At 43.3% G+C, this 12042-nt stretch overlaps 1 protein-coding gene across 4 annotated transcripts in view; it reads left to right on the top strand.

Annotated features, from left to right (window-relative positions):
• The window catches only part of COL15A1 (collagen type XV alpha 1 chain), a 638286-nt gene that overhangs the window by 350996 nt on the left and 275248 nt on the right, over positions 1 to 12042 (top strand). For all 4 annotated transcript variants that reach the window (XM_066579143.1, XM_066579144.1, XM_066579146.1 and 1 more), the window contains exon 15: positions 5638 to 5673. In XM_066579143.1, the coding sequence (XP_066435240.1) occupies positions 5638 to 5673 (36 nt within the window). The remainder of the gene's footprint in view (positions 1 to 5637; positions 5674 to 12042) is intronic.

Raw genomic sequence — 12042 nt, 5'->3', positions numbered from 1 at the left:
ATTACCGAATCCCCGCTGGCAGTGGTAAGCGGGGGAGCGGACTGGCTGCAGTGAGCGGAGGAGTGCACATCAAATGGTGAGCGGGGGGAAGCAGTACTAAGGGAGCAGAGAGGCGGTGGGGTTGGCCCACACGGAGCTGATAGGCGGGTGCACTGCACAGCCCAGTACTGAGGCGGTGGACGGCTGCCTCTCCTGAACGCCACAGCACAAGCGCTGCCTCCGGCAGCATTGCGAGGGGTGAGTGGGGAGCGCACGTCAGCGGGCACACGTCACCAACTATATACATAGGTGCGCCACACTATACAGGAGTGCAACCCCCTACTGGCAAATCAGTGGATCGCTCAAATGTATAGCAAACTGCATGCAAAAAATACTGATAAGTGCGAGTGTTTGTTCTGCATTTTGGCCAAGACACATAAGCTGACGGGCCAACGGCAAGGCAATCGCGTCCATCAGAACCATTTTTCAGTGAATAATACATCTTCTATATGTCAATATGTCAATTTTTCACCCGAGAATGCTGCTGTAAAACGTGTTGGGGGTGGGGGCTCTTTGTGTTCTAAATCTGGTTTCCACATGCCTAGCCTCTACAATTACTAGTTTGCTTCCCATCTGCAGTGGGTGACTTAACACGGCTTTAGGCCTCATTCACACGGGCAACACAGCATCGCTGCGAGAAAATCGAAGCAATATCGCATCGCTGGTCCGTGCGATATCGCCGCGGCTTATCGCGGTGATACTGCGACTTTGTAGCGCCACATGCATGGATTTTCGGGGGAGGCTTGAAATATAAGCCCTTTCCCGAAAATAAGCCATAGCTGAAGAAAAAAAAGACACACACCTCACCTCTTCCGCGCTGTCAACCTGGTCGCATCTTCTCCCCAGGTCGCCGGCAGTGATCATCTTCTTCTCTTCTGACCGGGGATTCAAAAATCCCTGCCTCCTGGAAGCACTGGCTGGGATTGTCTGACACTTAGCCAATCACAGCCGGTACTCCATGAATGGCAGTGATTGAAGGTGAGAAGGCAGCCTTAATGGTAGTGGATATTTATTCTATATTATAACAGCCTTTAGGCTTTTGTATTAACGCATGCCCAAGGGAATCCATCTCTCTTTTTCACAAAGAACCCCAAACCTGCTGGAGAAGAAGACTTCTGTATGAAGCCACGCTCAAGATTTTTTAAAATGTATACTATCAGTCAGAAGTTTTAGAAGGCTTCTATTTTCGATTTCTTTTTGACACCTACGCAGTTCAAGTCCAGCAAATAATGTGAGATGATTCAAAAGTACTTTGAATAATATAACTATATAAGATTAAAATTTTACCTAAAACACAACAATAATCTTAATTTACAATTTTAACCAAAGGGCTTTTTTCAGAGAACACATCAAGGACAGCTGATCTGCCACACAGAAGGCTAATTATGGTTTAAAATTAGATGCAAACTATTCCTACAGGTGTATTTTACTTTTGTAAATTACTTTCAAACCTTCTGATTCTACATAACCAGTGTTGAAATTTCCTCACCCTCTATGGCAGGATTAGAACAGTTGTGCTCTTCAGGATAACACATTGCTATCATAAGAAAAGATGCAAGAAAAATGCAATATAAAGAAGACCAACATACAATTATAACCCTGTGTCTATAGAGTGGATAAACTATTTTCTCCAATTTGTAATTACAACTGGACGGTGGCTAAGCTGATAACATCAGACAGTTTCTCCACATCAACAGAAGTAACAGACAAGTAGCATCGGTATCCTGTACTTGGTCCCCAAGGACTGGTGGATGAAACTTCCAGCAGTACCAGAATTTAGGTAAGCCTCCTTGGCAAACTAGGAGTCTATATATGTCAGAGATACAGTAAGTAGATACCTTAGAGAGGACTCTGTGTCACCTAGGGCAGCGTTTCCTACAGCCCCTAAGTGACAGTGTTTCACCAGCTTCACCAAGCTGAATTTAAGAATATGTCCATTTCCATCACAGTACATGCAGTAGATCTGGGAAACTTGATTTTGGAATGCATGATCATGTGCGGCTGGATACAGCAAGATGGTTGCAGCACCAGCAGAATCCATGGACTAAGCAAATTGTTAGGCACATGGATGTGGATCCGCCTTACCACACACTGGTTTGGCTGTGGGATAACTTTGGTGGCAGCACCCGGGGAACCCCAGTTTTCATGCTTATCCCCGCCGTGAGATACCTGCTTTGCTGTATGGTTCTCAAGCCATTGCACACATAGACAGTGCCTTCTGATGTTACATTGGGCTAAAGTAAAGTACCTGAAAGTTTGAACAGATGTACAGTGGAAAGACAGGCTTGAGTTAGGGATGGCAGCACAGGTGTGTAAATGAGGCCCAGGCTTATGTTCAGGGCAGGCAGCTGACAAAAGCAGAATCCAAAATAGAGATCTAAGGTGAGGCAGCACAGGAGTCAAAACCAAGAACGCTTGAATTGGAGCTGTCACAACAGTAGGAGACCAATTGCTTAGGCATCTACCCTTGGATGTGGGTGCCTAATATAGGCTGTGCCAGGACAGGATTGGAGGCGAATGAGTAGTGCAAGTGCACACTAGCCCTTTAAGAGACTGGGCAGAGTATGCACAAGCCTTAGGGGCAGAACTCGGGAATCAAGCAGAGAAAGATATAGCAGCATGACAGTGACCCCTTGTGGCTGCAAGAGCAAGTGAGCTCTGATGGAAGTGCTCCATGACACCATATAGGGTTTTTTTTTATTTTTATAGCTCTCCATTCCTTAAAATTATTAAACACACGACATGCAGGCCCGGACCTGGGGGACTCCCTTGGAGATGATGACCTTGAGCAATTGCCCAGTTTGCCCATCCTTATGCCAGCCCTGCTGTCATGAGCAATAGCAATTCTTCTTTTATGTAACATATAATAGCACAAGCAAATGCAGAATCCAACAAAATTGTACTCAGTTTCTTTTTTACTTTTAAAGCTGAAAGGAAGCTACAGATCGCTCAGCTATCGCCATGACTAAACTAAACTCGTAATGGTTCAAAATTAGGATAATTAAAAAAGAACCTAGTAGAAAACATATCTTTTAATAATTAAACTAACCTCTTGAGAAACCTATGCATCATCCGAAGAGTGGGCCCAGAGCCGAGGAGATGGTGGGGTAAATAAGGATTTTTGTATCACAGTTTTTCTACCATCTCCTCCCCTAAGGATAGCTCAGGACCCGACTAAATTACTGAAAATGTAAGAGGGGGTTGCCTATAATCTTCTTGTCACTCGTGACGCCACCATTCCGTCCTCTGAGTCCAAAGTCAGCAAAGTAAATAACTTAGTCCACACACAGGGATGTTTTCTGGACAAAACTGGGAATGGTCGTTAATGTCTGTTTACTTTAACTTCAGCAAAATTCCAACAAATACCAGTGGATTAGCAGAAAATTACACTTGTAGAAGGTGGTGTGAGAGGGAGGATTCTCGGGGTAATCCAGACAATCCACAGTCTCAGTTAGCTGTGTGATCCTGCTCCCGTCGGCTGTCTTTCTCTCCTACTCTCTACCATTCAACACTTACTCTTCAGTTGCTTTTCTCTTTCTCCCTCGGTGCTTTAGTGGTTGCAGCGGCACATCCTGGGTAGAGTAGGCGCAGGCTAAGCTGAAGGGTATGGCTCAGCTTCTTCCATTCTCCACCCACTGACCAACCAAATTACTGCTGGGGGAGGTCACAGGGAAAATGTAAGAGGAAGTTACCTGAAATCTTCTTGTCACTCGCAACGCCACCATTCCGTCCTCTGCAGTGAATCTCAGTAAAGTAAATAACTTGGTCCACACACAGGGATGTTTTCTGGCCGAAACCGGGAATGGTCGGTAATATCAGTTTACTTTAACTTCAGCAAAGTTCCAACAAATAACAGTGGATTAGCACAAATTAAACTTTGCAATGCAGCATTGAGGAACATTTGACAAGTGAGTATTGACAGGTCAAGAGTAAAGAGTGAGTGGGTTTCCAGGAGCGGAGCTGCACAGATAACTAAGACTGTGGGCCCAGTATTCATCCTGTGTTCTGCCTCTCTGTCTCACCACTGATTCCATCTAAAGCCATGCTGTATTGGACTTGTGTATTGTGGAACTCTTAAATCTTACATTTCAAGTAAAGCAACATTGCCGACCATTGTCAGCAGTGTTTTCAACTACTCTGTGTGTGGACTATCTTTCTGCAATTCTGTATCACCGCAGAGGAAAGAATGGTGGAGTCACCCGTGACAACCAAGCAGAGGAAAACCAGGTAACCAAGCCCCTGGTTGCCCTACTTTAATAGCCTGACCACAGCTCTGTTCGACGGGCCCTGGCTACCCTCAGGCTTAGGCTGAAGAAGAACCCTGCGTTGGTTCGCAAGCTTGCTATTATTACATCATGTATTTTTGTTAGCCATTAAAAGGTATCATATCTACAAGATTATGTGGTTTCTCTTGCTGGGAACAATCACGAAAAAAACGCCATACTCACCTCTCAGCCAGCATCTGTGTCCCCGACGCGATGCTCTCCCTGGCGGTGCAGCAAGCTACTTCAGCCTTTTTCCGCTGTCATCTCCCTGGCTTGGTTTTGAATTCCCCCGCCGTCAGCACTGTGTAACTAACTGCTGTGATTGGATGGAGCGCAAGCTAATCACAGCCGGCGCTCGATAAACCAATCCCAGGCATTCAGTGATGTCATTCATCACTGCTGTGATTGGCCGGCACTCAATCCAATCACAGCACTGACGGCGGGGAAATTCAAAACCGAGCCAGGGAGATGACAGCGGGGAGAAGTCTGAAGCAGCTTGCTGCACCACCGGGGAGAGCTGGCTGGGAGGTGAGTATTGCGTTTTTTGTTTTTTTTTCACCTCACTCGATTTTAATCCGAGGGGGGACTTTTACAGCATGTTTTTTTTGTGCTGAAAAAACTCGGCTTATACTAGAGTATGTACAGTAATATTGATGGTGTAGTATTAACTCTAAGTTTGCACCTAGAGTTAATAATATATTACCAGAAATAGCAAAATTATAAGAAAACCAATGTAGGAATTTAGCAAATAGTTATTGATTTTAAAGTTACATAAACATAATATAAGTATCCCTAGAATGAATAATCTACAATAGGGGTTTATTCACACAAGTATATTTGCATGCACAATATAAAGTGAATACAATCAATCCATTGATATAAAAAGGTTCTTTCATATGTGCGTATTTTTTCATACGATGTTTCATGTGATACGCGGCATTACCTATTTTGGTGTGCATTATGCAGGAAATCTGTGCATACACTGGATATTTGTGCAGAAAATCAATGGACCCTTCTGTGTACTTTTTTGCGTGTACAAATACTCAGTGTATTTGTGCACACAGAAAGCCACAGCAGCATGCGACATACGCAGGCAAACTTTGTGAGTGAGCCCAAAGGCCATGTTCACATTTGTGCTGGAGGCTCCATTCAGAGCATGTGCCAGATCTGGCATGAGATGCTGGATGAAAGTCATGCATGCAGGATTCTTTCATCCGGTAAAATGCTGGATGGGTAACGGGTACCATTGGGAAAAATGGATCCATTTGGCTGGGGATTCCATTTTCCTGCCCTGGTTTGAAGTTTATAATTGAATTTCTGTTTTGTTTTCCAGGGTGAAAAAGGTGTGATGGGACCCGCTGGACCCAAGGTACGGCTAACATCAATGCCTGAGCTAGTGGAGACATCACCATATCAGTTTCTTGAAACAACTAGTTAGCTAGAATATCCTAAATTCAGGACTTAAAGCATTTCTGTTGTTTGAGATATCCTTTCAGAATAAGAAGTCATTTATGTACATGAGTAGCACTATTTCTGGCTTTTATGACTTGTTTCCTGCAGGCTATGGGGCCTATTTAAAAATACCTAGATGGAAGAATTCTAGTATCCAAAAGTCACAGTTTTGTCACGAGTACCAAAACTGTAACTTTTGGGCCTTGTGCACCACAAAAAACTGTAAGGGGTGTGGCTTTATGGGGTGTTTCTTCTACTATACACCAGAAATTGGCATAGATTACTTACTCCTAGCTGGAGTAGGTTTTTTATCTGGTCCAATGAGGTGCCGCCAGATGTAAGAAATGTATTATCAGGCTTCTGTCTCGGTCTAAGTAAATGACTCCCAATACCTCTATTTCCATTTATACTTCTCTATCTGTAGGTTATATCATTGTTTTTAGTTGTCCTAGTGCTGGGGGGTGAAGACTAGGTGGCTATGATAAACATGACAGCAAAGCCCATAAGGCGCACTAGCCTGATATTACGCCTGCTAAAACGTAACCAGTGCTTACAGTATATTTCAGACCCCCAAGGGCTCCTATAAATTCTGTTCTCACCCAAACGTTGTATCTGTCTATGCCCCAGACAGACAAGCTTTATCCAGTGGTGTGCAAGCACTATTTGTCACTAAAATACTGAAAGCTGTAGCCACTTGGCATGTTTCACTACAGCAGCATATTCAGAGCTATAATAAAAAGAGAAAATCACATTTGTAACCCACCTACTGTGAAGTCATCAGGCTGCGCCCATTGAGATCTCTACTGCATACAACCCTTCACTGCTCCCCACGCTGCTCCAACCAATGCTGATGCCATAAACATGTGCAACAGGCCAGACCTAGGAGAGAGTAAGCAGCAAGAGAAATTAAGATAGTGGTCATGGTGGCTCTGCTACTCCTCCTGGCAAGGTAGAAAACATGGGTCTGGACGTGGTACTACGGAAAGGTAAATTTGTCAATTCTCACTGCGTGCTGCCCGCGGGGTCAGGCACGATAAGATGGTGATACCCCAGTGGGGCATGGAGTTGGATAGAGGAAGATGTTGTTTTGTCGTGACGCCAGTCTGTGTATGGTTAGGGACCCATTTCAAAGAAAATAATAAAGATAAAAAGTGGAGAACGAAACAAAAATTCGGGACCAACCTCTGTCCTGCCTGGAGTGCTTTTGGTGGTACCTCAGTACAGATGTTGGAGATGGAATCGATGGTCAAAAGTGACTTCAGGAGTTTTTATTCTTCAAGAGCAGATGAGCGATTGACAGACTTTAGAAGAAGCAGTTACAGCTACATGCATTAATTACTTCTCCAGATCCTCAGTGCATTGCATTTTAGCTCTGTTTTTTGGCTGGACCTGACTCTGACTGACTTGCTTTCCTTCCAGCTTGGTGCCTAGGAATGGCTGACTTAGACCTTTTAATATACTCTTTGTCTCTCTTCTGTTGCTAAAACGCTCTTGCTCTTGAGTACTTACACTTTAGATGTTCAACTTCTTATTCCACTGGCTTTCACCTTGTTCCTACCCAGTCTCTATCACAGACTCCCATGTACTTGACTTTCTCCAGGCCTGGACTGGACTCCTGGGTCAGACTACTTAACTCCACCCACACACTACCTTTTATGCTGCCAAGCCAGCTCAACCTGTGATGGGGATCTAAACTACCAATTCCAGGGTATCTACTCTTTGATAACCCTGACTAAACACTCCCCTGACTGTTGCTAGGTGACCTGTACACACCAGGGGCTGGAGATTATTACCAGAACATACATTACACAGTGAGGAATATGCACAATAACATCATAACATTTTACAATTATTAAACATTACATTAAGACCTAATTGTAAGGATATAGTCGACACAGAAAGTGCTGGACAAAGTATCTCATACCATACTTATTGAAAAAATGACCCAATATTGGATTGACAAGGCAACTGTTAAGTGGATTTACAACTGGCTGAGTGATTGTACTCAAAGAGTGGTTATAAATGGCTGCACATCCAAGTGGAAGAATGTATCAAGTGGGGACCACAAGGCTCTGTCCTAGGCCCAGTGTTGTTCAACCTTTTTATAAATGATCTGAAGGAGGGAATTGATGAGAAACTGATCAAATTTGCAGACGACACAAAGCTAGGAGGGATAGCTAACACTAGGGAAGAGAGGGAGTATTCAAAAAGATCTAGAAAAGCTTGAACAATGGGCAGCAACTAACAGAATGGTATTTAACAAGGAGAAATGCAAAGTCCTACATCTGGGCAAGAAAAATTTAAAAAGCACATACAGAATGGGAGGAATTGGGCTAAGCAGCAGGACATGTGAAAAAGACTTGGGTATACTAATAGATCATAGAAAGAACATGAGTCAATAATGTGGTGCAGCAGCCAAAAAGGCACCCCACTTAAAAAAACCTCATACAAACTGGAGAAAGTTCAGTGAACAGCTACCAAGATGGTGAGCGGTCTGCAAATCATGTCCTGTAAGGAACGGTTAAAGGATCTGGGAATGTTTCGCTTGCCAAAAAGAAGGCTGAGAGGAGACTTAATAGCTGTCTACAAATATCTGAAGGGCTGTCAAAATGCAGAGGGATCAGCCCAATTCTCATTTGCACAAGGAAAGACTAGAAGCAATGGGATGAAACTGAAAGGGAGGAGACACAAATTAGATATTAGAAAAAACTTCCTGACAGGATGATCAATGAGTGGAACAGGTTGCCACGGGAGGTGGTGAGTTCTCCTTCAATGGAAGTTTTCAAACAAAGACTGGTCAAATATCTGTCTGGGATGATTTAGTGAATCTTACGCTCACAGCTCACAAATCTTGCGCAATTTTCTCGCCAATGTGAAGGCAGCCTTTTGTGGGATGAGTTTTATTTTTTCATGGTACTATTTAATGTACCGTATAATGTACTGATTTTTAAAAGTGGAATGAAATGGAAAAAAAACCTGAACTTCTGACATTGCTTTGGGGGAATCTTGTTTTTACCGCATGCATAGTACAGCAAAAATGCCAACATCCCACCTTTATTCTGTGGGTCAGCACAATTACGTTGATACAAAATTTATATACTGCCTTTTTTCCTTTTTTTTGCTGTACAACTTTTAAAAAACAAAATATCTTTAAAAAAAAATTCTGCCTACATCTTCTGACCACGATAGCTTATTATTCAATTCTAAGCACAAAAGTAATGACCCCCTATGTTATGTACCTTCCCAGTGTCGTACAAATGTGAAATTTGGCTCAACCATTCTTTAGGTCCTAAATTGGAAAAGTAAGAAGGTCACAACTTGATTATTCGTTGCTAAGTCTAAATGTTAGTGAACCCCTATGTAATGTACCTAAACTAAGTCTCTAACTTCCAGCTGTTGTAAAAATATGAAATTTGGCGCAACCAATATTTAGGTCCTATATAGGAGACGTAAAGGTCTCAACTTGATTATTCAATTGTGAGTGCAAAACTAAATGACCCACTGTGTAATGTTTTTAATCTAATTCTCTAACTTCCCGGTGTTGTACAAACCTGAAATTTGGCACGACCATTCTATAGGTGCTAAATAAGGAAAGTAACGGGGTCACAACTTGATTATTTAATGCTAAGTGCAAAACTAAGTGACCCCCTATGTAATGTAACATAGTAACATAGTATGTAAGGCCGAATGAAGACATTGTCCATCTAGTCCAGCCTGTCTATCCTACTGTGTTGATCCAGAGGAAGGCAAAAAACCCCAAGGCCAGAAGTCAATTAGCCCTTTTGGGGAAAAAATTCCTTCCCGACTCCCTAATGGCAATCAGACTGTTCCCTGGATCAACCCCTAATAGTTCCTACCTGCCTATATACCAGGATTGACACTTAACCTAATATTTATATCATGTAATATCCTTCTTCTCCAGAAAGACATCAAGTCCCCTTTTAAACTCCTCTATGGATTTTGCCATCACCACTTCCTCCGGTAGAGAGTTCCACAGTCTAACTGCTCTTACAGTAAAGAACCCCTTTCTGTGTTGGTGGTGAAACCTACTTTCCTCTAATCGTAGCGGATGTCCTCTTGTTACCGTCGTGGTCCTGGGTGTAAACAGATCGCGGGAGAGATCCATGTGTTGTCTCCTCATGTACTTATACATGGTTATTTGGTCGCCTCTTAACCTTCTTTTTTCTAGAGTAAATAGTCCCAATTTGGACAGCCTCTCTGGGTATTCCAGTCCCGTCATTCCATGTATTAGTTTAGTCGCTCTTCTTTGAACCCCCTCAAGCACTGTGACATCTTTCCTGAGCACCGGTGTCCAGAATTGTACGCAGTATTCCATGTGAGGTCTGACAAGTGCCTTATATAATGGAAGGATAATGTTCTCGTCCTTCGCCCCTATACCTCTTTTGATGCACCCCAAGACTTTATTTGCCTTTGCAGCGGCTGACTGGCATTGGTTACTCCAGTTTAGTCTATTATCCACTAATACCCCCAGATCCTAATCCAATTCTCTGACTTCCCAGTGTTGTACAAACATGAAATTTGGTGAAACCAATCTTTAGGTCCTATATAGAAGAAGCAAAGGGGTTACAACTTGATTATTCAATTCTCAGTGCAAAAGTAAGTAAACCCCTATGTTATGTTACTTCCTTTTGTCATACTAGCATGAAATTTGGCACGACCATTCTTTACGTCCTATATAGGAAAAGTAAAGGGGTCGCAACTTGATTTCCCAATTCTAAGTGCACAAGTATGTGACCTTCTGTGTTATACTCATTCTATATATTCTATGTAACTTCCCGGTGTCCTACACATGTGAAATTTGACACAACCATTTTTAGGCCCTAGATACGAACAGTAAAGGGGTCACAACTCAATTATTTAATGCTAAGTGCCAAAGTAAGTGACCCATTATGTAATGTACCTAATCTGAGTCTCTAAATTCCCGGTGTTGTACAAGCATGAAATTTGTCATGCCTAATCTTTAGATCATAAATAGGAAAATGAAGGGTCACGACTTGATTATTCAATTCTAAGTGCAAAAGTAAGGGATCCCCTGTGTAATGAAAATAATAACACACGTATGTAGTGCACAAACTTGAAATTCAGAACGAGCATTCATTAGGTCGTAAACAGAAACAGTAGGGTGCTCGCAATTTGATCAATTCTAAGTGCAAAAGTAAGTGACCCCCCCCCCCAATGTTATGTAGCTTCCTGGTGTTTCAAAAGTGGAATTTAGCTAGACCATTCATTAAATCCTAAGTAGGAAAAGTAAAGGGGTTGCAACCTGGTTATTCAATTTTAAGTGCAAAAGTAAGTGACTCCCCCATGTTATGTATCTAATCCAATTCTCTAACTCCTTGGTGTCTTACAGACGTCAAATTTGGCAAAACCGTTATTTAGGTCCTAAATACGAAAAGTAAAAGGGATGCAACTTGATTATTCAATTCTAAGTGTGAAGATAAGTGACCCTACCCCCCATGTAATGTAGCTAATAACTAGAGATGAACGAGCACCAAAATGCTTGGGTGCTCGTTGCACGAGTCAAACGTTCCGCGATGCTCCAGTCAAACGTTCCGCGATGCTCGAAAGCCATCTGCACTCTGCCCCCAAGTCAGTCAGTGTCTTTGTGCCAGACAGGTCAAACACTGCGATGGGAACTAAGTGTGCACCAACAGCATAGGTGGGTCCTAGGCAACCCAAGACATGAACAATAAATAAATCAGAGCAGCCAAACATGGCAGACTTGCACCACGCCGACGACATAGGCCTCGTCCCACAGCTTCAGCAATCGTAGGCAGGAAGCGGACTTTCACTGCACCCTGGACATAGGCCTCTGCACAAACCTTCAGCAATCGCGGGCCTACAGCGGACTCCAATGCTAGCATAGCTGTGAACGTCTCATTAGCGGTGTATTGCTCCTCTAGTTTGTCCCATTGCAGTGCCCCGAATAGCTGAGCTAACGTGAGAGAAAATACAGGTGGCCTTTGGCCCACACTGCATGCCCCAGTCAAACTGGGTTTTTTTAATTAATAGTCACAGGCAGGTACAACTCCGCAATGGGAATTCTGTGTGCACCCACAGCATGCATGGGTGCCAGGAAGCCACGGCGGTACATAAATAAATCCCATTGCAGTGCCCCGGACAGCTGAGCTAACGTCAGATAAAGTACAGGTGGGCTTCGGCCCACATTGCATGCCCCAGTCAGACTGAGGTTTTTGAAAAATAGTCACAGGCAGGTACAACTTCCCTATGGGAATTCCGTGTGCACCCACAGCATGGGTGGGCC

The sequence above is a fragment of the Eleutherodactylus coqui genome, chromosome 9 (assembly GCF_035609145.1).
Source record: "Eleutherodactylus coqui strain aEleCoq1 chromosome 9, aEleCoq1.hap1, whole genome shotgun sequence".
Lineage (NCBI taxonomy): Eukaryota > Metazoa > Chordata > Amphibia > Anura > Eleutherodactylidae > Eleutherodactylus > Eleutherodactylus coqui.
The sequence above is the reverse complement of the archived record's forward strand: the minus strand, read 5'-3'. Positions and strand labels throughout refer to the sequence as shown.